Below are 26516 nucleotides of genomic sequence, written 5' to 3'. Positions count from 1 at the left end.
TTTGATTTATGGATTTTCGTAATCCCTTTTATTTATAGGTTTGCGTTAAGGGCTTTGGTCCGGCAGTCCAAAGATTCTATGGCCGGAGGCAAATATTTGCCACGTGGCAAATTTAATGAAGTTGAGATTCAGAGGAAATAATGTTGCGTATTATTTTGGTTAGAACGGAAGCATTCTAAAGAGAGAAAATAAAAAAGAATTAGATTTCAGAATGCATTTTAGAGTTTAGAGTTTAGAGTAAGAATCTATTCCAAGAATACATATCAAATACATCCTAAGTGTGCCGCCGAGGCCCCATGTGAAGAGAGAATTTTTCAACCAAAAAAAAAGTGGAGACAGAATTTGTTGGAAATTTTGGATTAACAAATTTGCAAATTATTGGCCTGAGTTATTAGAAAAATTTGGGAATAAATGATATTTTATAAATGAATTGCGGATAATTCTTGAAAAATAATTATTCCATTTGGACATAAAACTCGGACTAATGGCAGTTTTTTTCAAAGTTGTGGTTGACAAGCTCAATGCTTCTACCATGAAAATCAAGTAGCCAAAGAATTTGATCATTCTAGCATAAAAAGCTACAAACGAGATAGTGAGTTTTGAGGAATTCAAGTGGGGAAATTCAACCATAAAAAGATATGATCGAACTACCCGGAAGATTCTCGCCATGAAACGCTTGTGACTGGTTATCTCAATATCGATGGAATCGAAATCAGTGTTTCGAACAAGGCCTCTAAAATCTTCAAGGACTGAATCAACGTTGGTTTTATTCATTCTTAAGAGCGAATATTGACAAGAACAACATACAGGTGAAAGAAACATGGGAGTTGGGAGTCAAAATAAAAGAAGAAGCCAAAACAAGAACGTGAAATGAGTATTTGTTTTTTCACTTTCCAGAACAATGTCTGTTCTTGAGATCCTTTTAAGATTCCAGAGTGTGAATGTATACCAAACCAATGCTCCTGCTGTTGTACACTGCATTCTAGTCGCAGAATGCATACCAAACGCAGCCTAAAATTCCCAAATCTTGTATCATCCTCTAATGTTCAAAATCCATGTTTATGGTTTAGTCCTCTACAAAATGAAAATTTCAAAATTTTATTCTTTCATAAACTTGATGCCAAGGGCCCATCGGAGCAGCCATTCAAGGGGAAAAACACTAGTCCTATCCAGTTATTTGTTTGTTCATCAAGGAGGCCAGGCTAAGTTTTCCTCCAAATACATTTCACTACCATCATTGATCATCATTGTTTCCGCAAATCCTTCAAAATGTTCTAATTCAAGTTGGCTTTTGCCCTGATAACCATATAACATACCATACGATCATCAGGATGTTATGCTGCAACTTTTCATGTTAGTTCTTTGAGATTTCATTCTCACAATGTTTCATTCCTAATTCCACCATAAACAGAAGCTCCAATCGAAGAGTTTCCATAGAGGACCTACCACCCAGGTCTGTTCTGAGATATGAAAATGGTGTCACAAATTAACCAAGGAGGCAACAGAAGAGGGAAAAGAGGGGAGGAGACGAAAGGATATAAGAATCATATTCAGCAAGTGGTGCAACCCTGACACAGACCCTAGCTACCTGGGAGACTAAGATAGTACATTGCTTTAACAAATAATGAAGGGCAGGATTGCAGTGGGAGCCAGTCGCAAATAGCAACTTCAAGGGGAACAAGAAAATGTTTAAGTTCTTAAATTTTTAGATCCCGTTTTGGCTTTATGATGAGTTTTACAAGGGTGAGGAAAGGCATGCAAGCTCTTTGGAAGCCTGTACAGGACTGTACTGTAGAAGCTCGCTCAGATGCGGCTTTGGCAGAGATGAAAAAGAAACTTTTTAGTGTTTAATTTTGTTCATACCATCAAATAACATCCACAAACTTTCTCAAGAGTCGAAGTCCTGCCATTGCAGAAAGTATGGTATGAGCAACCTGAAAAAAGACATGGAAAGGTTATGACACAAACTTATCATTCTTCAGCCAAGAGACAGTCTACAATTTGAGACTTGTATGTAATTATAAATTATCTTCTCAGCGCAATTTGGATTTGGCTTCTACTTGCATCAAATTACACTGTATAATGAAGAACTCCAGAGAAGATGAGCATAGGCGTTTCTTCAGTATGAATTATACAAGCAATATCAAATCCAACTCCAAAAACTGAAACTAGTAAGCAAGACCAAAAAACCAGCCTCAATTTAAAAAATGCCAGGCTACACTATTGAGAGGCAGGCATTATCATTCATACTCACCCGTGGGAAAGTTTACATGGTTATTGAATACCTGATTCTACTGACAAAAATTCTCCAGAATCAACTGTTACATAACTGCTGCACTATCATGATGTAATAATATACCAATGGTGACATCTGCCGGAGAAACTGTTCCACAAGAGAGATAAATCAAATATCACAAGTGGAACTACATGATTCTACTCCTTTCCCATCTTTGGCAGGTAAACCAGCATCAAGCCCTGAACTAAATGCCAACTGTTTCAAAGTCCAATGGTTGATGAATCTTTCCTCCCCCCATTGCTCATGGATTTTATGTCATATTGCCTAGTTGATCTTTTCACTCAAAAGGATCACGAACCCAATTTGCCGTCCAAATAATTGAAGGGCATAAAAGACGTTCAGTTTTCCATCCTGCAGACTGTAGCTGCAAATTTAATTTGGGGGGGGGGGGAAACCAGTGTAAATGTCTGTTGTGTTGGAAACAGCATAAGAAAATATCCTCGAAACTTTCAAAAGGCGGAAAAATTTGCATGACTTCCAACTTCTGATTTGGGGTTTCATTAACCAATTCAAAAGGCAATAGTATAAGAATCTCCCAACCATGGATATAAGGTTCCCCTTCAAGCAAGAAGAAACATGTCACAGATAAATCAATCTTGACAATCCAGTTAGCATGCTTTAGTGGGTGATCACAGTACACTCAACAATCATAACCACATGATTACTCAGTTTGGTTTACCAGATAAAAAGAATGACATCAAAAGACAAATTTTCATTGATCATGCACATAAAAACATCCAACTGATGCAACCCTAGGTTAGGCATATTAATTCGCAAACCACTGATGAACAGATCCAACCATTCATTGAGCAGGGGAGAACAATGCCACACTACCCACGTTGGAGAACATCCTGTCCTAGATCTCCGATCCAATCAAAAGGGTCAACACTACATCTGACACCCAATTAATAGAATAACATATTAACATGTCATCTTATCAGGCTGTATTTGGATCCTTGGAGTTGAAACGCCCATGAATCTAAGGTAATAAATTAACCCAGGGATGTGAAGTAATTCCTGAATTTCACTAGAGTTCTATATTCAGGTGTATGTTTGAACTTCTATTGTTGAAGATGAATTGCCAGCAGGCCACTTCCATTTTCAGAGCAATCAACCTCATCCAACATCAATCAAATTGATTCAGGTGTATGTTTGAACTTCTATTTGATTGATGTGTTTTTTTTGAAGCACCCAAAAAAAACATCAATCAAATTGATTCCAATGATGGCTTGTTTTCCTAAGATCCATACACAGCCTTAATGCTCTGTTGAATATGTCAGCAGAGTTATCCCACACAACAACCTATGCTACGAGCTTTATGAAAGTAGTTTAGTACCTTTGCAATGAAAACTTCGTAGTGTTTATCCATCCACAGGTCGCTTTCGGCATGCAACAGTAATTTTCTATCCACAAGATTTGCCATTACAAGTGCATGCACGAATGACTGCAAAATATCAGCAGCTGTTGAATGTTTATGTATCACAACGCTGATAATCGTTTTCCTCTCCATCAATAGGTACTTCACTGGATAGGATAAAAGACAACTAAACTGATTTAGGTCATTGTGGTCAAGATTCATAAGTTGAAAAGATACCAAGTTAGAAACATGTTTGACCTTCCTTACGGTAAGACTTTGCGGAGCCTAAGAGGTCCCTCCTGTTAGTCAAGGAATTGAACTGTCAGTAATATTGCTGCATTAAAAGGAGAACAAAACTAAAGACTCACATTTCACTGTGGTCCAGTGAGGAAACCCTCACACCCAGGTGTACCCTCTTGTGTAGTGATTTAGCTGCCTCCAAACTCCATGAACTGGTCCAGAAAGGCAAAACATGCTCCATTCGTGAGACCCGCTGTGGAGAGAGAACTGGCAAAAGATCCAGATGGGGGGAGTTCAATACTTAAATTCTCAGGTAACCAGAAACAGCATTAGTACACTTTTTTTTTTTGTAAAAGCATTAGTAGACTAATGAAAGGTCTGTTAAATATAAGTGGTAGAGTTTATAAAGCAAAGAAAGATATCGAGCTTGAACACTGTCAGCAGCTAGCTGTTTCAGCTCCAGTAAAAACAGATTATGCAAGACAGGATTACAGGACCATATTAGTTCATACTAGCTTCACCCAACAGAACTCAAGTTCTGGCTTGGACAGAATTTTAACAGCTGCAGTTCCTCATCACTTGGATTTGATTGACAATACCATTCTAGTTGCCTTAAACAGTGTAATGCAGGGCCCAAACTTACAATTATTTATATCAATGATTAAAGATTCCTATCAGACAAACCAGTAATTAATGGTCGACCAATCCTAGATATTACCTTGACCAGTTTCCATAAAATGCTGCAAAAGAATTGAGGCTCTTTCACCGTTTAATGTTGTCAAGCAAAGGCACCGAACAGCTCTATAGTTTGCTGCAGAAAGCAACAGCAACCTATTATTGGGCGCTGCCCATGCCATAATTTTAAAATATAATACATCCCAAGTAAGCTTTAGATATTACGTTAAAAATCAGATGAAAAATTATATGAACTTTGTGGGACAAGGCGATAAACTGATTAAGAGGAAATAAATACAGTTAAAAAAATGCTTACTCCACCAATTATCAAAAGAATATAAAGCTACGCATTATTTTTGCTAGTCATATGCACATGTTTATGTGTTTCTCTATGGGATTACCACAATTTCTGAAATTAAAATTTACTATATTCCTTTTTTGTTGGATAATCTTTCTCTGAAAAGTCTCACAACAAGTACCCACAAGAGCATAGTTGTCAAGGTGTTGCTTAGGCGCTGCCTAGGCATCCAGGTGGATTTTGTGGTGTCTGGGTTGCCGCCTTAGTGGTATTGAGCGCCTAGGCCCTTATTTATGCCAACCTCATTTAAGTAATTTACTATTTCATTTACTTAAGTTATTATTCATAAATAAGCAAATACCCCCTATTAGAATCCAATAAAAATAGTTAAACAATCAAATTCCAAAAGGATAAAAAGTCAACCTCCCCCCCCCCCTATTCAAGAACAAAAACTGGCTTTTCAACGGGAGGTGAAAGTTTCAACTTTTTACTGCTGGGTTTTTTTCTCAAATCTAAACATTTCATAAATCTTAATATGGTAAAACATTGTTAAAAACCAAAAGTGTGGTAAAATATTCATTTGTTTTGATATCTAAAAAAATATTTTCATTTAGAGCAACTTTGACAGCATTCACGTATATCAAATAAGGTTTGACCGGAACATAATTCCTTCAATATAAATCAGATTTAAGCAATCTTGGATTTGTTGGAAAGCTGGTTTTGTGGTCTATCTAATACAAAAAGTCTCATGTAAAAATAAAATCAGTCACACTTCTTAGAGAACAAAAACATTCTCTAAATTGAGAGCAGTTTAATTATTTATAGATAAGATCATATTTTCTAAACACAATATAAACCAAATGTGAGACTAGGTATACCATGACAATGACCAAATTCAAGAACAGTATAAACTAACTGTATGTTTTGATTGTTTCAAACTTCCAAAAGCTTGCTTCTTCAGTTCTATGTTGATTTTTGATGACTTGACGTGGCTTAATATTGATTTTCGATGACTTTATGTGACTTAATGTGGATTTTTGATGACTTGATGTGGCTTAATGTTGATTTTGATGATATAAGGTATACATTGTAACAAACTAAATAACGTCAGAAAAGAGGGAAAATAAAAACTAACACTTGGGCGCCTTAGTAGCCTAAGCGCTTAGGCAGCCCTCCACCGCCTTGCTGCCTTGACAACTATGCACAAGAACTTCTATATGATGTATAATCAAGATTCAACCAGAAAGTTTAGGGTTGGACATTTTCTAAGTCGAACTTACCATACATATGGAACATGGTGAGGGCCAGGAAACAGAACCAAATAACTATGGGGTGTCCCATTGTAATGTGGGCAAGTAGCATTCCGAATACCATCCCAATCATTGTTGCCATAGTCTCTTGACTGCCTTCCTATCTAACAAAAGAACAAGTTAATGAATGGGCACTAAAAAAAAGTATAAGTTCATGCATCACCGAACTTTGAGAACTGTACAATGGTACCTTAGCAGATATATCTGCTGCATTGTTTTGCAGTGAAAAATGCTGTGTCAGAGCAGCCCTAGTTGCTCCAATTGCAACACCAGCTAATTACGAAGACAATATAAAGATAATAAAGGATGATAAATAATTAAGTTTGGACGTCAAAGATAAGTTCGCTAAGATAAATGACAAGATGCTTAGACATGCATAATCCACCAGTATTACTTCAATAAAGACCAGATACTGCTGTTTTTCTTTACTATTCCTCTTCCCCCATAGAAAAAGGAACAGAAATCACAATCCAATAACCATGAAGTTGTAATTTTTTTTATTTCTTTGGTGCAGAGGCCAAGAAGTGGTCTTATTTAATTTGAAAATAACAAAAAACACCAATGATTCCAACACTCCACACCTGGTAGTCTGGTACTCAGTTTAATCAACCTACTGGGTTTCAGGAAAATGATAATTTGGAGCTTGACCATATATCCAAGCACATAGTTAGCTGCAACTATGGTGAGGTTGAGAGGATTGAACAGATAATGTTGATCCACATAAAATAAAGTGAAATTCAAATAATAATCTTAATAAATCTGTATTTTCTTTTTCCTTAGTGAATATCCATGGTTGGTTCTTTCCATTGTTATTTAATCATTGAAGAATTTTCCATCAAGTACCATTAGGACAAGCAAGTGAGTTTTCACCTTATTTTCAGTTCAAAACTTTTAGTCAACACTGCTATTTTCTTATCAAGTTCTAATAAGACAGCTCTAATCACCTAGTAAATGTGACTCATAACAATATGTTACCAAACAGACTTGACATAATGCATACAGCATATGTTACAACTTAATATCCAATGAAACTTCCCTTCAAGTATGCATCTATATGAAGTTGGATGTTGATAGTAACTGTTTTTAACAAATAATAAATAAAGACCTGTAGTTTACAGAGAACTTACTGAATGATCTTGAGAGGCTTCCTAGGCAAACTATTACAACAAAAGCTGAAGGGAACAAAGGAGAAATAAGGTCCATCAACATTCCTGCAGCCAAAGTAGTGAACCATATCATTTCTACAGGCCAATATTATATAAATTAAAGCCTGCAGATATATTAATAGGGGAAGAAAAAATCCCTCTGCGGTTTCAAAATTATTTGATCATTGTTACAAATAAGAAGATGTACCATACCGATGTCATTCATCAGATCTGCAACTAAACGCCACATTTTGGCATTACTATCCAGGTTAGAGCCCTAGAGCAAAAAGAAAGTCATACAACATTGCTTTCTTAGTATAGATTTCAAAAGAAGAATATACTAATGAGGCAGTGTTACAGCATCTAGACACAACAACAACAACTTAGCCTTATCCCAACTAAATGGGGTCGGCTACATGGATCCTTTCAAAACAAAGAAATTTTGTTCTCTTCCTAATCAAACGAGATCAATAAAGCAGAACACAGTTTGCACCCATTAACCTGCAACTAATTTTCAACGTATGGCGCTTTCCAAAATGGTCATGTTCATCAAAATCATAATAACAATATTAATGAAAAGCCCATTTGTGTTGTGCAAACTTTAAAGTAGATAATAAACAATTCAATAATGAAACTGGAGGCAAACATACCTGGTAGCAAGTGAATAAGATGCCTCCAAGCATCCCCGTCAAATCCCTCAAAAACCACTGTGGCAGTTTTCACATTCAAAACCAGTTGTTAACTGAGCAATTCCAAAGAGGCAAAGGAGCGGGGGTGATGAGTAAAACAGGAAATTTTGAAGTACGATCACAATGTGAGACTATGAATGACGTGGTGGCTAGAACAATGTATGAAAATTATGTGGAATTACCAGATTGGAGATATTTTACCTGAAATGTTGCACCAATTATAGTAGCGGATTTCTCACCAACTCCAATAGCACCTAGGAGAGCCTAAAGAAATCATAGTTCAAAGTATTAAAAAAGGCATACAAGTCTGGAGGCGAACAAAGTGACTGAAATGGTCGTCACTTGTAAGGATTTTGAAAATTAGAACCTTACTTGGGTGGAGAGCATGACGCGTATATAAGTTGAAAGGCCCTAAAACAAATCAAATAATCAAAACGGATTTCACAACTAAATGGTTCTCTGCCAGTGAATTTACTCAAGATTGAGTGACCGTAATTACCTGCAACGAATCCCAGATTTGGAAAGGAACGTAATCGGGCGTCACACTACTCGGAAAACCCTGAAAGCCCAAAAGAAGAAAGCGAATTCAGAATCTCATAGGAGGGAGAATCATTAAGAGAGCTCAACTCACACACAGATTTACACACGCACTACGATACATAAAAATGCGAAACACCCAACTTTTCTCTCTTATATTGCAGTTATGATGAAATAGCAAGTTTGATTAAAATTAGAGGGTTTAAGAAGGAATGGTGTATACTGGTCGAAATCATGTAGTTGAACTAATGAAAAGAAGAAAAACAGAAAATAGCTTCTCTAGTTAAGAACTTGTTGACGATGAAATTAATCCAAAATCTACAAAATCGGAATAAGGAGGGACGAGTGATGGACTTGCCTCCGGTACAAATGCACTGAGAATTCGTCTCCGGACCTCGTTAAATCGACTACCCGATCTATGATAGAGCGAGAAAAACAACAACTACATCATTAACCAATAAAGCGGGTAAGAAGGGTTACCGGCAAAAAGAAACTGAGTTGCGGTGTAACCTGTGAAGAGAAAGAGCTGTGGGAGTGGCAGTTAAGATAGCAGTCCTGGAGAGCTTCGTAGAAGAAGATCCACTCCATTCCTCCACTACAATCGTCGACGATAGCTCCTTCTCTTCTTTTCCCATTTTCATGGCAAAGGAAGAGAAATCATAGGCAGTGAGACTGGCACACAGAGAGAGATACCAAAGCCTTCTTTCATAGTCTACCTTTCATTTTTTGGAAATTTTTATTTGAAAATAGCGTAATGTTATTGAAATATTACTGTTTAAGGGACCAGTCCCATAATTTTACAATTCTAACGTAAACCGGTAAACGTATGGAGAAGGGTGTCGTGGTTGTGTTGGGACTTGGGACTTGGGAAAGTAAGTTTCTTTTGTAATTCCTCAAAATCGTATCCTAGATATGCGGCTATAGTTAAATCAAATGTTGCTTCCGCAGCTGCAACCTGCGGTCTTGGGAGCTTTAAAAAGTGAAGTGTTTCGTGTGAGGGGATTTATTTAGGATTGTTTTCAGCTCTTAACCATTCTTGTGACATTGACAAATTCCCTTTTTCTTTTTTCATAGGACTTCTTCTTGGCAAAACTTGCCATTAGAAGGATCCACTAAGATGGCTCATCAAATTTTAGCCAAATGGTGAGATGATGTAACAAATATGACTATTCACATTATATACACATGTTATATTTCAAGGCCTAAATTAATCAAATATCCTCTCGTGTATTGACATCCATCATTGTATAATTAATCATATGAGTTTGCCAAATCTTGAAGCCCCAAGATTTTCAAAGGTTTATCGTCACTTGGTAAAATCTAGGGTTTTTTACAATTACCACCACAAAATCTTTACTATCTACTATTACCCCCAAAACTTTCAAACAACTGTTACCCCTCGATGCATATTAACCACTAACTGACCCCACCGTTACATTTCCGTAACGGTGGGGTTAGTCGTGACAGTGTACCATTGTCACAAATTTTTAGGACCAAAATACCCTTTTGGGGTGGTAATTGTAAAAAATAAACCCATCACCGTCCTTCTCCTCCTCCTCCTTCGTCTCCTTCTTCTTCCTCCTCTGCAACCCCAAAGGTGAAACCCATCACCCATTTCCTTATGAACTGACTTTGCTACTAGAAGTTCCCACCTGTTCTGATACATGATTACTCTGAAACTTCTTTCGCCTTGACAAACCTCGAGGACGCTTTGGGATTTTATCATCCAAACTGGTAGAAATAACGCTTAAACTACTCAAATTTTGCTGATTCCCAACCCCTAGGGAATGATCATTCTTCTTCTTCCCCTGAGTCTTTTGGTGTAAAACAAAGCGGCTTAACTTTAATGGCGGTCTGTTGAACGCGGATGATCCCAAACTCAAGCCACTACCACTTACTACATTTGAACTATTTCTACTCTTCTTGTCAGCCGGTTCAAAACTACGAAGGGATACCTCCTTCCAACTCTTCCTTTTCCTCTTCCCATGCCCCAAACTTGACCCCACATTTTCCAACGGAGACTTCCTTTTCCTCTTTAGGACCCTATCTTCGGCCCCTTCCACGGAACCTCTGGACTTCTCAATATAGAGGCTTTGAAGATCCAAAGATCTCGATTTTTTGAAATTCTAGGGATATCAGGTTCTTCTGCTAAGCTGTTTTCCATCTACAAACACTCAACTGACAAGAGGGAAACTAATACCCCCAATTTTCATCTTCCATCATACATGTTTCTTTGTTCCGAACCCTAGCATTATTTCATCCAAAAAAAAAAACAAAAAACCCCAGCATTAGATCTGGTAATGAAATTAGAGCATAAAGATCAGATAAACCCCAAAATGAAATCCTAAAAACGTGCAAATCGATTAAAATCCAATTCCTACCAAGATCTGAATAGAGGGAAACTGTTCAATTACCCTCCTTTGCAACCCCAAAGGTGAAATATCCAATTACCCCTTACCGTTAATATGAAGGGTGAAGCTGGAGAACTGAGCAGCCAACGTTTTCAGGCAGGAACGAAGAGGGAAAGTCTGAGCAGATGAGGGGAAGGGATGTCGGAGTCGGAGAAGGAAAGGGACATAGGAGATGCCGCTGGTAATGGCCACCGGAGCCTGAGCAGGTGATGGTTTCAAGTAAGGGGTAAAATGGATATTTCACCTTTGGGGTTGCAGAGGAGGAAGAAGAAGAAGGAGAAGGACGGCAATGGGTTTTTTTTTTTTAATAACAATTATCACCCCAAAAGGGTATTTTGGTCTTAGAAAATTTGTGACAACAGCACACTGTCACGACTAACCCCCACCGTTACGGAAATGTAACGGTGGGGGTCAGTTAGTGGTTAGTATGCATCAGAGGGGGGTAACTGTTGTTTAAAAGTTTTTGGGAGGATAATAATAGATAGTAAAGATTTTGGGGTGGTAATTGTAAAAAACCCTAAAATCTACATACAGGATGCGCACCTTGAGGTCCATCTATCAACAAAATTTGGGTCTCATCTCATTTAACAAGTGGCAGAAAATTGAGCCACCCTAATAAGCTTATTGCACAAGGTTCTAGAACTCAGAATCGAGTGGAGTCGAGTCTACCTCAATGATCCATATTTCTGAATTTGGTGAAAATTGACCATAAAAATATTAAAATTTTAAAAAATAAAGAGAATTGAAAAAAAAAAACCAAAAAATATATAAGTAACACTGAGAAAAGAAAAAAAAATCACGAAAAATTACAAAAATGAATTCCAAAGTGTATTAAGTGAGGAAAAAGCTAAACCCATGCAATTTTAAATAATATTTACATAAATTCAAAATTCAAAATTCAAAAAGTAGCCTATTTTCATTTTTCCATGGCTGAATGTTTTTTTTCTTTCAATTTTTAATGAAAATTTCATGGAATTACAAGTACAAAAATTTTCATGTGATTTGATTTCAAATAGGGCTGAGATATCAAGCCTGAAAGGTCCCGGGGCAAAAGAAATTGCAGAAATTTCAGGCCTTTGATCTCCTTCTCCATAAGTTTTCCGGTTGATTGATTCCAATGGATGTCTTCTCCTCTCAAAATGATAAGTCATCCAAAATTTAAAGAGATGACTTCAAATCTAGGAGAATCAAACTTGGACGCTCACAGAGGTGGTAGAAGACTTTCACTTGGGTTGTAGGGCTTCTCTAGACTGGGTGGAATCGGAGTCGGCCATGGTTCTACCTATCCGATTCTAATTCCTATAACCCTAATTAGGACAGCCCATCCCGGGCAACATATGCCGTAATTGGACTCCAAGTCTCCAGCTAACCAGTGCATTAGTAAAATATCGGCCTGCATCATCTACTACATTGAAGATTTTACCAGCAGCCATTCTCTAAACTTGAATGTGTATATATTCACTATATGTTGGAGAAGTACAACAGAAAGAATACAAGTAGAAATGGCCATAAGGCTGCAAGTTTCTAAAATGATACAATGCCCATCTCTAATAAAATGGATGGAATTGAATAAGACCAAAAAATACAGAACCTTCAGCAAAAACCTATACCTCCTTTTGTAGGGGAAAACCCCTTTTTGTCCATTGGTAAGCTTGTACCTTCACACACATCTTTATTTATCTAAATCATTGTTGAATCGCTCTCTGAGAAATTCCACGGCCATGAATGTGAGAGAAGAAGCTGGAACATACCACATGACCCTAGGGACACTACCTCTGAACATTCCCTTTGTGCCTTCCACCATCCAAATCTTCTGAATTGCATCCAACCAGCCATTGTACCTACCAGCACATTGAAGTGTTGGAGAATGTTTTATTTACTTTTAACAGAAACATAATGACCTACCAAATAAAAATAAAAATAAGCCACTAACCAAACTACTACAAAGGCAAAGTCCATTGAAGAACAGCCAACCAAATTTAGTGATGAGTCTTGGCAAGCAATCATAGCTGATGACAACCCCCCCCCCCCAAAAAAAAAAAAAAAAACATTGAATACATAAATAAGAAGAATATCATAAGCACCCTCAATCTAGAAAGAAGCAAAATTTTACCATCTTCTTTCCTACATAAATTACAAACCACCGATTAATATATTGGTCAACTAAACGCCACAGTTCAGCCATTGCCTATCAAAGCAAATTATCTTCTGTCAAAAGTAAGAAAATGCCTAGATATAAAAAGGAAAATAAAAAATCTGCAACTGAGACTGTTATCACAGCTAAGCTTCAATCCATTCATATTAATAGAGCTGTTAGGAGTGAAGGTCTTCACCAGAAAGTGAGACTGTGAGACCATGTGTGTGCATACAAAAGCAAAGAAGGGGTGGAGTGCCAATCAAATTCATTGAAAGAGTATACAGCAACGGCAAAAACAAAGATAGGAACCCTTGTTCAGGATCTTTGATGATCCATATCATGGAGTATGAGAAAAGCCAGAACATGGGTGATGCAACCCCGGGTTTGACACCCATAGTTTTGGGTCATTATGGATTAAAGGCGATTTTGTACTTTCTCGGGAGGAAACAAAGGATTATGGAACCAAAACTGTAATTTAGATTTGAGAAATAGGATTTTCTGGAAATTTTAATAAGAATGAGTTAAACAGGGACAGAATATAACTAAGAGGGCTTTTATGTAAAATCAGCAAGTGAAGGACATAAATGTAATCACAAAATTTGTTTATTCTTCAACTTTACGACAAAAGCAACAGAACCAACGGAAGACGTATGCTGGTTACGAGTGATAGAACTCACTCAACTGTACTCTGAAACCTTAAAGTTGATCCTTGCACTTGGAAGAAAAAAAAATGAAGGAAGAAGAAAAGATAGAAACTGAAACCTTAAAGTTGATCCTTGCACTTGCAGTCTTGTCTTGATGACATCCAAAGGAGTGGTGAGGAACGCACTAAAACCTGTAAAAATAAATGAAGCCATGAATCCTTTTTCTGAATCAAGATCTTCAATTTCAGAGGGTAAGTACTGACCATGTACTTCACCATGCAGTCCCAACAGACCAGAAACAGCACGAGGCACGGTTAAGAAGAACAAGCAAGACACTTACCCCCGGCTAATCCCCCTAAGATAAGTCCCTCCAGAGAACTATTAATGTCACGATTTGACAGCCACCTCTCCTTCCCATAGTCTGTAAAATCTTTGAGGGCTTCATAAAAGGTAACCTGAAATAGAAATGAAAGTTCAAAACAAGATACGACCTCTGAAATCAAAAGAAGCCATAGTGTCCTCTCGGTGGGTGGTTTTCATTTAAGAGGGAAAATTAACCGGAGCTGATAGCAACCTGATGCAGCAGACTCCATGGTTTGAAGACAAGAAACTTATGACAAGAAGTGGAAGTGTTTCCTACACCAACAATGTTTTCTTTGCCGTGTGAAAGTGTCTGGTGGAGGCCAAAATCTCTGTTGCCCACATAATTATCTAGTCATCGGTTAATTTTGCACCAATTTGACTTCTCTGAGTGTCAATACGGTGTTTTGAGAATTATTTGAAAAGAAAATTAACGATGTATGAATAACAGTTAACTAAGAAAAAACAGGAGGGAAAACCACATTTTTTATGTGACAGACCATATAATTGAGATGGGCCACAAACTTGGCACGTGCTTATCCAAGGAATTTCCCATCTATCTAATTATTAGAATGAAAAAATCACTTGTCCACATGGTAGAACAAGCTGTCCATGTGGGAATATATCCCACATTGTCTGCATAGAAAACCTTTTCCTACAATACGTCTCTCTAGAACCAGAACAAATATCAAGATCTGGCTCAATCTAGAACCAGATCTTTCAATTTACAACTCAAGGTCAAGAAATACACGTCGAAGTTCTGTAAGATCACCTTAGGCATAATTCAGGTCAATTTGCCGTTGGTGATGTGTTATATATGGGTGAAATTGAAGTGGATATTTTCATTCAAACAATTTGAAATTTAGGAAACCATGGCAATAGGGAGTAGGACCCTTCATTGCGAGAGTATTTGCAGTACCGTATCAAATGACAATGACAAGAAGTCTAGAACCCTGGAGATTAGCTTGTACAATCAATCTATGATGGATATTATGGACCAGTCACAGTCTAAATAGATGTCTATTGGCATGCTATTCCACACATAGGCAGTCACTGATTAATTGTCTCAACAAACACTTAGATCTAAATTTCAGGTTACTGCTGACTCATGGAAATTGCTTTTTCTTCTTTAAGAAACATTTAACCTTTTATTAAATCAAATAAGGAAAAAAGAAATGTTTTAATGTACCATTAGACCAGCAAAAGGCACATCTCTTGCAAGTGTAGACCAGTATCTGTCAAAGTAACCAGAGAAAAAATCAATTACTAAGTCATAATTTTTTATGTATAGTCAATCCTTCTGAAAAACATATATAAACAACATCGATGAACATCCAGAATTTATTCTGTATATTTTACAGTATGGCAGCCATCCACAGCATTTTTTTTGGGGGGGGGGGGGGACGAGTACCACATGAACAGCCCAGATAAGTTGAACCAGCCTTCAGATAGAAGCATGTTTAATATATTATAGTGGAATCAGATAGAATATCTTCACCAATTGTTTTGCATAAAAAAGAAGGTACCAGAAAGAATAAGCTGTATGAGTTAGCTATTATTTCTTTTTTTTTTAATTGTAAATGTTAATATTTACAAAAAGAGCACATCTTAAAAATCAGAGTGAGGAGCTAACTCCAAAATATACCCTGCATACAGTCCCTTCAAACCCTGTTCCTTCCAAATTGAATAGCCAGCTTGAAACATCCCATTATAGTAACCATACATTTGGACTCCAGGTTTCTTGCAGGCGTTGTCTCTCATGATAGCAGAACTCCAAGAGTTTTTGGTGCCTTGGACCTGCATACGTAGCTTCACTACTTCACAAGGTACATATATGAATGATCCAAGTGTATCTCCTGGGACATGGAAAGGAAAAGAAGAAAGAAGATATAAATTCAGCGATTTCTGAAAAAAAATCAACTACCAATAGGTCATGCATTTAATATTTACTTTTGATTTAATTTTAAAGAAAGAGACATCTTTGTGATTCTTGCCCAAGGAAAGATGGGGATAACACTAACCTCCACCAATGGGCTGAGAGGTTAACATTTCCCATATAACTGCTCAAGCAATTGGAAGTAGCTCACATGGTTGTGCCCACCTCCAAAATTATTAGAAGCAGCTCATATGATGCCATCATCAAGAAGGCGATTGACTGTAAATAGAGTGGGATGCAAAAACAGGTATGTGTAGCCAACCCCATTTAGCTGTGACAAGTCTTAGTGAAGTTGAGTATCTATATGTATACATGTGTGTATTTGCATGAATGCTAGTGTGGGAAAATGGCTGTGGGTGTGAGGCTGGGTGCACACATGCGAGAGATATCAATCATTGGCCAACTCCACAGAATACATGCAAGCATACAGCAGCCAAATAAACAAAAGAGCAAAATGGTTTTACTTAAGTATGAACCATGGTTTTAGAAAAATTAAAACCATTATGCATGTCATCATTATGTTGTGTGGTTAACTGTTACATTGCCATTGCTCCATAATTTTATCATAGCAAGTGGACATGAATCTCGTAGAGAAAAAGAACAATAACTAATACCTCCAATAGACATTAATAACGCAATGTGAACGTCTGAGGACATACAAACAGCTTACCAACTCCTCCAGCAATAAAATGTGCCCAGTAACCCCTAAGGTTAGGATGCACGTCCTCAATCCACTTCTTAGTCGATTCAATGAAACCGAAGTATGTTGCTCCAGTAGCAAAAGATCCAATTATCCCAGGAGTAATTCCTCTATAAAATCCTACAAAACCATTTGATTCAGAAAAAAAAAATGTATAAGATGATAAACAGATAAGTTTTGGAAAAAAAATAAAAAAGCCCATATGAGTTTTTTTTTTTTGGGGTGAATAATATTGGAATTTCAACAGCACAAAGTTGTAGAAATATTAACATTGAAAACGGTTTTATAAATGGGTCACTTAGCTTTGATAGCTAAGTTGGCCCAACATGGCATATTTTCATGTATGGATCATACTAGGAGTGTAACTTAGTTGGTTTCAGTCAGGCTCTAATCGGTCATTCAACTATTTGGACCAAGACCAAAACTGATCGACTATACGATCGGTTCTCCGGGTTTAGTCATCCTCAGCCTATCGGTCGGTTATCAGGCCTAAATCAGTTTGGAACCGTTTTGGGGCAAATAAGCCCATATCAGGCCATGGGTGCCATGGGCCTTATCATGCACCCTTATAATTTTTGCAAATGGCCTAGTCACATTTATAGTCTCTTCTTCATCTTAACCTTTTATAGCAATCCTATGTCGGACTAAAGCTCTTAAACTGTAGGAGAAAATAGACACTTCTACTCTAAAGAGCAAAGAATGGGTTTCATTTTTTAGTCTCATATTGGAAAACTAATGAAGGAAAAAGAGGGAGAAGGGCAATAAGAGAGAAGTATTGGGAGTGGGTGTACACTCTCATTTTAAAGGGTTAATCACACGGTCATTTGGGCTTGGTCAGTCATCGGGCTCAATTGGTAGGTCAGGTCAAACCGACACCGACTAATTAGATAAATTATCGAACCAATTAGTTATTTGGTTGGTCCAATCTCGGATTTTATCATCCAGTCCCAATAGGTTTAATCAGGTCAGGCCTAAGATTGACACCCCTAGGTCACACACTCATACAGTGGACAACATGTCTGTTCACCCATATAGAATAGCATGATAGGCTTGATGAATTTAAATCTGACAAAAAGAAAAGCTACCAATATCATCCCAGAGAGAGAGAGAGACATTGTAATTGCTTTCAACATTTAGAAGTGTATGAGTAACCATTTTGAAATTTAAACATGCATTGGACATATTCAAGAAATTCAACCATTATTTGAAGATACATAACATGATAAGCTGTGATAAATTTAAATCTGACAAAAAGAAAAGCTACCAATATCATCCCAAAGAGAGAGAGAGAGACATTGCAATTGCTTTCAGCATTTAGAAGTGCATAAGTAGCCATTTTGAAATTATACATGCATTGGACATATTCAAGAAATTCAACCATTATTTGAAGATACTTTTCAGATATCAGCTTCCCTAAATTCAAAGTAGGGAATATATGTTGTTGTACCCATAGATAACTAAGAGACATTGGTCCATATCTTCTCCAATGCCAAATCTGTAAAATTTGGTCTCAAGAAGAAGACACAAGTCCTAATGGTAAGATGCAGCAACCAAGAGAAAAGGGAACAAAAAGCCCTAATCGGTCAGCCCCTTCTAGGCAAGGATTTAGTATCAGTACCGGTATTGGTCACAGCTGATACTGATTCGTATCAGACAGTATCGGTCTGAATCAGTTGAAAATTCAAAAACATCACCTTTTTGACTGATACCAATGGTACGTATCAGTATCGGTCACGGCCGATCTGATACTGATAGCTTAATCCATGCTTCTAGGCCTTTCCAGTAGCTTCAGCAGCCTTCCAGAGCATTACATCAGCAGCCTTAGGACTTGAGTTTCTATTTTAGTTTTTTTACGTTTAAAGGGGGTTTCTAGAGCAAAATTTGAAAGCTAGAGCCCTTTCTTTATCTTTATTTGGTGTAACTACTTGAGCCGGATGAGAGGAAAATCTAGTTTCTGTTCTCTTATTAGCTTCTAGAAGTTTTCTAGAAACTCAGTTGAGTATTAGTGTCTATTTTCAGTTCTTAGTGAGTTTCTATTTGTTGAAATTAGGAAGTTTATTGCTTGTAAGCCAAGCATCAAGGCTGATCCCTTCAGCTATAAATGGGGATCGCCCCCCCCCCCCCCCCCAACACTATATATATATATATATTTTTTCGAATAGTAAAAATTGCCACTGTTAGCTTCTACTTAGTGTAGATTCACTGTAGCTCGAGTAGGGTGGATTCTCATTGAAACTTTACTGTTCCTTCAAATTCTTCACCAGATCTTCTGTCCCTGCAACCTTACGGATTACTTCTTCATCATCTCAGGTGAGTTTATCAGTCCATCCATCACCCTGCGGATGCTCTGCTTTTGGCATCACTTTCAGTCCACTTGTTTCACTCATGTCTCCTACAAACCTTCTCTGTTTCAGTTCAAATTTGATCTCCAAGCTTCTGATATCCGTGCCCTTAGATTTCTGATCACAATCCCTATTCTAAGCCCTCTATCACCATCTCAGAACCTGTCCTGTTCTCTTCATAGCCAAATCAGTCCCATTGTCTCCTTCAAATAACCAGAGAATTTCATCAACAAAACCATTAGTTCATCCTTCCATAAAGCCTACTTGACCCAAGTTTCAGCCCCATCTGAACCTACTTTCTGAGTAACAGAAAATCTCCTTTCCCATTCTACTTCTACTCCAATTTCTGTTCGATTTATTTTCTCAGGGTTCAGATCTGATTTCTCTTAAATTCTACTCACAACACCTATATTCCAGTTTCAGACACGGCACCCTTAGTTTCAACCCTGATCTGTCCCCTTTTAGCCACCAGCAATTTGAACCCAAAATCCCTGATTAGGGTTAGGGGTTTCTAGTTGCCCCCAGGTAGCCTAGATTAGAAAGGTAAGTATGACATCTCAAGATTAGTTTCTTCAAAAAGTTGGACATACTAGAACTAATTATCTACACATTGATTCCTTAAACAGTTGAACATTATTACAATAATCTAGATATAGTCATTATCCAGATACCTCCTGATACTCAATTAACTCAGCAAAGCCTTAACCAACGTTGGGGTCAGCTCCACAGAACTTGGTTACTTTCCAATCATCTATATATCCTCTGATCAGTTAAGGTACATCAGCATATTCAGCCCAAAAAAGGAAGTTAAGGTATTATATTGTATATAGCCAGTCTATTTGCAACAGGGGCCAGGCCATCTAGGCCTAGGAAAGTCATCAGATTCAACAGATTAAGGATCGTGGAGGTACAAACAGATGAGCTTCCAAATTCAAGTATTGAAACCGATGCCTACATCAGTTGTGCGGCACTCATATACAAACTTGCATATGTTATAAAATAAAAATATATAAATCCTGTTCAGAAATGTAATTTATTCTTTATCTGAACTTAAACATGTCTAGTTTATAAGCAGAGGGAGACAGGGACAGAGAGATCATCCAGCATTCACTGTGTCTTTGAACCGTAGCTACTCATGTAGTAAGATTTTCAAGTAATGTAATGCATCTACAACTATGTTTCTCAAAAGACCAGGCGTTCATTGGATAAAACAGGTAGAAGATGAATTACCTGACATTCCGTCAGCAACACAGACACTCCGGACCATCTGCGATATGCCCTTTTGGCGCTGGAAAATGATGAAATTAAGTATATTAGACAACTAAAATATTGAGTAGCAGTGCATTCCCGAAACTCCCCTCCATGATCCTAAAAGCAGGTTAAAGTAATGCTACTGCACAGTCCACTTAATTGTTGGGCAAACCTGGCCTCCACTAAACACAGCTTGACTTTGAATCCGTGTCTTTATGGTGTCAATTGGGTGCACCATACCCTCCCCAAAAGCTCCAGCAAATGCTCCCCACAAGAATTCTCTCCAAACTGCAGTACATAAATGAGATATTAAACAGGTGTAGCACTGACCTTAGGTGCTTACCTATTTCCTCGTATTTTTTTCTTTTTGCCCTTTTTTATAAAGCTGTATTTTACTTGATTTTAAAAATACGTTTGCATCCAAATGGAAACATCTAAAAAGAATATTCCGTACCCATCTTTAAACTAGTACATACCATAACATCTGAGAATTAAAACCCTCACATCCAAATGGAAACATATGAAGTAAAATTTTCTTTGCTTTTTAAATAAGTACATTTCATAACAACTGAGAATCAAGACCACTCAATCCCAGCAGTGAACAAGCAACAAACTGGAGTTTATGGACATTTATGCATAGGATTTTCCAGTTCTGATATTGATATGACTACTGTAAGGCTGTCCGCTGACACCATGTGAAATGGAATTGAGTGTTGGGATTTGCAACCTGTTTGGAGGCTTGGGGCATATTCTCCATTTACATAAGAGCTCTATTCTATTTTCTTTGTCAACAATTTTAATATTCAAGAAACAGTTACAAATAACTTTATTTAGACTGTAAGTCTGTAAATCCATGTTTTGAAGCGCAATGCAAAACCGACATAAAATCATTTCATCCCACGGGGCTCCCAATACGAAAACTAAGTGATTCTACATTAGTAAAGCAAAGCATACTGAAATACATGGCATGTTCGATCTAAGCTTCTCACAGTTAAGAAAAGGCAGAGGAGTCCAAATATATCCAGTTCGAAGATCTCCCCCGCGTTTGGACGTAGAACTCGATTGGCATATAACTTCAACTCGATCTATTCTACAGACCAGAGCCGAATAAAATACGCATAGTTCTTTACATGAGGAAATTTCTGAGCATGAAGAATCATCGAGGAAAGATAGCAAAAATACTGAAAGAATCAAAAGAACAATTACAGAAGTAACATACGCATATTTCGTTACGTTCATTTTCAAGACAGATAGCAAGACTGCTGAAAGAATAAAAAACAAAAAAACAAAACAATTACCGAAGAAGTGAAATACGCATATTTCGTTCCGTGCGGAAATTTCTGAGCATGAAGAATCATTTTCGAGGATAGATATCAAGAATGCTGAAAGAAGCAAAAGAACAATTACCGAAGAAGTTACTGTGAGTCCTGCTGGTGAGAGGAGAAGTTAATGCCTGTGTGTCGTCTGAAGAAGAAGATGTGGTGGAAACCGCCATGGCTTTAAGCAGAGAGTTTTGCTCGTTTGCTCCCTGGCGATCGTAGGGTTTTGAATTCTTGATTATTTCTTCGGGGTTTTGACCTTACAGACCGAAGAAGCGGAAAAGAAAAAACCAAAAAAGACTCTGCGTGAGTGGCGGCTGGCGCGCCTTGTCTATTTGTATTTGGCAAAAAGGGAAAATTTTGCCTTAAAGATACAAAGTTACTTACCAAATTACCCACCGGTCGGTGATATGTTTGGCAACAGTGTTTGAGGCTGGATGGGTGAATCTTGATCTTAGTTAGCAAGAAAAAAAAATGTTAATAATAAAAAATAAACCTTTTTTTTTATTAAATAATAAGAGATGAACATGAAATGAAAGGGATTGTAGTTTTTGCACAATGAATTGTTTTAACATAAACAATTGATTCGATATGATTATATTTTAATTAGAACACGTGTCAGATGAAAATATGACCCTTATACTCCCTTATGGGTTTATACTTTATACTCTACACATGAATTACTTTAGGATTTTTTTTTCTTGTTATCTTGCTTCTTAAATGATAAAAACTATTAAAATAATACTATTACAGCCTCTCCGCAAAGTGGGGGGTAAAGCTGTGTACATTATGACCCCTCCCTAGACCCCGCAATGGCGGGAGTCTCATGCATTGAGTACATCCTTTTTAATGCTATTACGTCCGTTTTGAATTGAGAACCTCATTTAGGATTCTTAAGAATTGACGTTGGTGTGGAGTACGTTTTGAATTGGAAACCTCACTTCTTTGGAAGTTTTAAACAAACACAAATGTGTTTAATACGCATTTAAAACATGGAAGACAAAAATATGCATTTTTTTTCACTCATTTGAGAGACATACGACAAAACGTGTTTAAAACGTTAAAAAACAGGAATAAAAATTTAAATGTGTTTTTACTAACAGTGGTCTTGATTGCCCATAAAAGGCAATCCACTTTTGTTGGTTTTGGCTCTGGATAGATAGGTGACAAGGTTGAAGTAGGAATCATGAGTCTCGCTCAAGAGATCAAATCACCCACAAAGAAAGAATATGTGGTGATGGAGGTTTTGTTCTATTCCTCTACTCTGGTGTCTCTCTTGCCAAAGTTTGATCGAATGGTGTGGTCATGGGGGGTCTTTTAAATTATTCCTTGACATTTCTATCTTAGGTGTTGTGAGAACAATATAATCAAGCTGGTTAAAATCTTAGCATGTCATGGGGAGTCTTTTAATTTGTTGCGGAATCTCCTAAAGTTCCTCTCCCCTCCACACATGATACAAAGTTGCACAAAACGCTAACTTCCCAATATCACCAATTGAGCCAAAGCCCCCGAGTCAACAAATTCTGTCCCCAAATCTGTTAAGCAGAATTCTAGTTGGATGCCATGGATCAAGTCATATTCTTGTAATCAAACCATCTCCAATAATATGGTGCACTTTTGGTTCAGCCAAATGCCGCCCTATACTTCAAGATCTTCCTCCGCACCCATGACCAATTCTGTAGAGGCCTAATAATCCACAAAGAAGCATTTTGTTAGATAGCATTGATTCACCCAAGCAACCCACAAACTAGCTTTGCTAGAGGCAATCCCCCGAACTTGCTTAAGAATCCTTACAAAATTCATATCTTTTAAGAACTTCTCAACATCCCAATGCAATGTTCCTTCTAGATTATTATTCTCTCCAATTCCTAAAGCTCGGCAGTGCGGCAGTGTTAGGTGGAGATGCTGACACATGGTAGCTCGGACATCCAACGGTCCGAGCTCAACATAGCACACCGTTGGATGTCTGAACTACCACGTGTCAGCATCTCCACCTAGCACTGCTGAGTTTTAGGGAATTGGAGAGGATAATTTTCCGTTCCTTCTACCTCCAATGTAGGATTTGTGATTAGATGATGTAGAAGGGTTATTGTTGCATTAAAGGAGAGATACATAAAGTCATAATTCAACTCTGAAACCATTATCGCAGTCCAACTTAGACTCACAATTGAATCTTAATTGGAGTTCTTATGCAAATGTGGCAAGATAGGCCACATCAACTAATAGTGCCAGCTCGAACCTGAGCATGGGTCTGGTAAATTGTTAACCTTGGCTCTTCAATCATTGTTCAAATAAGAAATAACTTTGGAAAGGTGGGGATGGGGGGCTGTAGTGAAATGGAAAATCATTAGATAACATGAGATAATTAGGTTGTGTTTGTTTCTTAAACACATCCCAATTGATTTTAGTAACATGGATGATGATGTGACAATTTTAGATGGTATGGATAGGTAAGGTCCTTCATGAGTTAGTCACATGTCAAATTCTAATCAAAAACATAAATTTTTATTCAATTATGACTCTGTATTTTAGATGATTCATAATTTTGATTCCTATTTATGATTTTCTTTTTCTTTATATTTGTAATTCATACTGAACTTAAATTTTATAGGTAGATGAGGATTGATAGGGTCTATTAGTATGTCAGCTTTGAGCCGCAAAATTTATTTTCATGTGTTATTAAGGTTGGAAACAAAATGGATAAGCCTTAACTTAATGGTTAAGTTGTTCTATTGCAACTTGTTGGTTGTATGTTCAGAAAGAAATAATCTCTCTTGCGAAACACAGGGTAAGACTGCATACATTTGCCCCTTCTAGACCCTAGAGTAGTGCGAGTCTCATTGCACTAAACTGGTGAATCGTTATCGTTTATGGTTCCCTGACCGTTGCGGTTCCCTAGTGCCTCTCATAAGAGGGGGGTTGGACCCACCCGACCGAACACTCTACCCAAGTAGGGTTCACCCTCCTTTTGTAAGAGGCACTAAGGAACCGCATAGGATGAAAATTCCTAAACTGGTGCCACTTTCCCATATGGTCTTTTTTGTCCCATTGTCAATTAATTTGAAAATATGAAATGTAAAGCGCCTTTATATTCATAAGCAAGCGCATCTGGTGTAGTGGTATCATAGTACCCTCCCACGGTACTGACCAGGGTTCGATTCCCTGGATGCGCAATGTCATTATTTTACTCTTTTTTTCCCTTGTTCCCCACTCCCCTTCTTCCTTGAAAATGTCATGCACTTTTTGAAATTAAAAGTTCTTTTTTGCCCCCAATAGGCAATAGTACAACAAACATCTAACAACTTCCGATCTAAAAACGGCAAACAATTGTCTGACTTGACAATCTCTCACAAGTCAAAACATGTAACTTCGGAACTTTTATATTACAGTAACAAAACCATAACCCAAAAAAGATTATAAAAATAAAAAAAGTATTAACCGTCGAGTCTCAATTCTCAAGTCGCATGAACCAACAAAAACCTATCTCTCTCTCTCGCTATATATATATATCTATATATCTACTTCTTCACCACAATGCCAGAAACTATTTTCTTCTTCACAGATTCACAGGTGTCTTGAATCGGAAAACAAAATCTACGTTTTTTTTTTACATTACACCAGAAAATTTGAGGCAGCAATCTGCAGACGCATAGATGAAGAATGATTCAAAGACTTCATCACAGCATCGGCTTCATGTCATCACCACACCCGTCTCCTTCGGTTTGGCTCTGATCCAACAACGCTCTTCGTCTTTCATGTAGTCCTTAGATCTGTCTGCTGGTGTACTCGTTCTTCATTGTCATTCTGCTGCCATTCCACCCAAATCTGAACCCCGATTCATCCGTTTGACGCTCCTGAGCCTCCTCTTCTTCTATCTTCACGTTCACGGGAATGACTGGAAGACATTGGTCAGGCCTCCGAGCCTCTTCATCTTTCTTCACTTTCATGGGGATGGGTGGATGACATTGATTCCTGAATCTAAAACCACCACCTGCAGGGCTCTTTGTCAAGTCCTGAGACGTAGATGAAGTTGTCTTCTTCGCTGCTTTCTCTATCTCATCCAGACTTTGAATTTTCACTCCCTTTCCGGTTGCTTTCATTTCTGAGCAATCCCAAACTTGAGATTTATGGGGTGAGCTTCCCATTTTTCCTCCATCCGTCTGCCTCTGATGGTGGTCTTCTTTGTTTATAGTGAGAACAAAGTTTTTGTTCTCAGATTGGACAGGCCTCTTCTGCTTCTCTGAGGGATGTGTAAGTTCAGTAGCCATTGAATCCATTGCGCAGCTTGGATTGACTACCTGATTATGGCAATTTTTTTAAGAATCGTGATTTCAAGAATCATAGGAATGTATGCACTTAGACGACATAGATGCTTATTATCGAATCCTTAGCAGATTCAACTATTATGCAGAAAATCAAGACTGAACTGGTAAAGATTTGTCAATCAGCATATCATTAGTCATTACTTATTATTCTCTTTTCTTTTTTTTTTTTGGGGGGGGGGGGGAGGGGGAAGGGGAGCTTCACAGGAACCTAACCCGTGTAAGGCAGGAATTCTCAGTTTCTCATCATCCAGACATCCAAAACTGATTGGGTTAATCTGCACGAGAGCTTTCCTGGCTAGGAAACCAATTAGTGGTGTGCAATGGCTTCTGACCCTCCTGCATGCGAGGTCATGTGCATGCCCAGCAGCACTGGTGAAACTCAATACGATGGAAGTACCAGTCTCGAGAATGTGATCACACAAGAAGGGAAACAAAAGATAAATGTCTTCTCGAGAATTCAGGACTGCTTTTTGCAAGTTTTAATTATTTAAATTGTATTTCCAACACCTACTATTCATATTCACCTTTGCCATAGTTGAATATG

At 37.7% G+C, this 26516-nt stretch overlaps 2 protein-coding genes and 1 non-coding gene across 6 annotated transcripts; 1 reads left to right on the top strand and 2 right to left on the bottom strand.

Annotated features, from left to right (window-relative positions):
* Positions 1-1821: 1821 nt before the first annotated feature.
* On the bottom strand, positions 1822-9231 carry LOC122656884 (protein root UVB sensitive 3). Of its 2 annotated transcripts, none has more exons than XM_043851573.1 (15): positions 9058-9231; positions 8906-8963; positions 8510-8569; positions 8383-8421; positions 8212-8274; positions 7972-8028; positions 7535-7598; positions 7304-7387; positions 6367-6449; positions 6147-6276; positions 4612-4704; positions 4022-4160; positions 3912-3952; positions 3633-3820; positions 1822-2660 (listed from the first exon to the last, which is right to left on the bottom strand). In XM_043851573.1, exons 1-15 carry the CDS (start codon positions 9186-9188, stop codon positions 2574-2576), a joined length of 1317 nt encoding a protein of 438 aa, XP_043707508.1. In that variant the 5' UTR covers positions 9189-9231; the 3' UTR covers positions 1822-2573. The 2 variants fall into 2 exon arrangements, with proteins under 2 accessions (XP_043707508.1, XP_043707509.1); XM_043851574.1 differs by lacking the exon at positions 1822-2660 and adding an exon at positions 2883-3185 and having other exon boundaries at positions 3549-3820.
* Positions 9232-12390: 3159 nt separating this feature from the next.
* Positions 12391-21916, bottom strand: LOC122653543 (mitochondrial substrate carrier family protein E). Of its 3 annotated transcripts, none has more exons than XM_043847402.1 (9): positions 21736-21916; positions 20501-20616; positions 20308-20365; positions 16706-16855; positions 15745-15955; positions 15289-15334; positions 14080-14194; positions 13858-13930; positions 12391-12799 (listed from the first exon to the last, which is right to left on the bottom strand). In XM_043847402.1, exons 1-9 carry the CDS (start codon positions 21821-21823, stop codon positions 12631-12633), a joined length of 1026 nt encoding a protein of 341 aa, XP_043703337.1. In that variant the 5' UTR covers positions 21824-21916; the 3' UTR covers positions 12391-12630. The 3 variants fall into 3 exon arrangements, with proteins under 3 accessions (XP_043703337.1, XP_043703338.1, XP_043703339.1); XM_043847403.1 differs by having other exon boundaries at positions 20308-20371; positions 20507-20616; XM_043847404.1 differs by lacking the exon at positions 21736-21916 and adding an exon at positions 21627-21633 and having other exon boundaries at positions 20308-20371; positions 20507-20616.
* Positions 21917-24749: 2833 nt separating this feature from the next.
* TRNAG-CCC lies at positions 24750-24820 on the top strand. The gene has a single exon. It is a non-coding gene; the product is annotated as a tRNA-Gly (tRNA).
* Positions 24821-26516: the final 1696 nt, after the last annotated feature.

The sequence above is a fragment of the Telopea speciosissima genome, chromosome 3 (genome assembly GCF_018873765.1).
Source record: "Telopea speciosissima isolate NSW1024214 ecotype Mountain lineage chromosome 3, Tspe_v1, whole genome shotgun sequence".
Classification (NCBI taxonomy): domain Eukaryota; kingdom Viridiplantae; phylum Streptophyta; class Magnoliopsida; order Proteales; family Proteaceae; genus Telopea; species Telopea speciosissima.
Note: the sequence above shows the minus strand (reverse complement) of the source record. Positions and strands in the feature narration are given on the sequence as shown.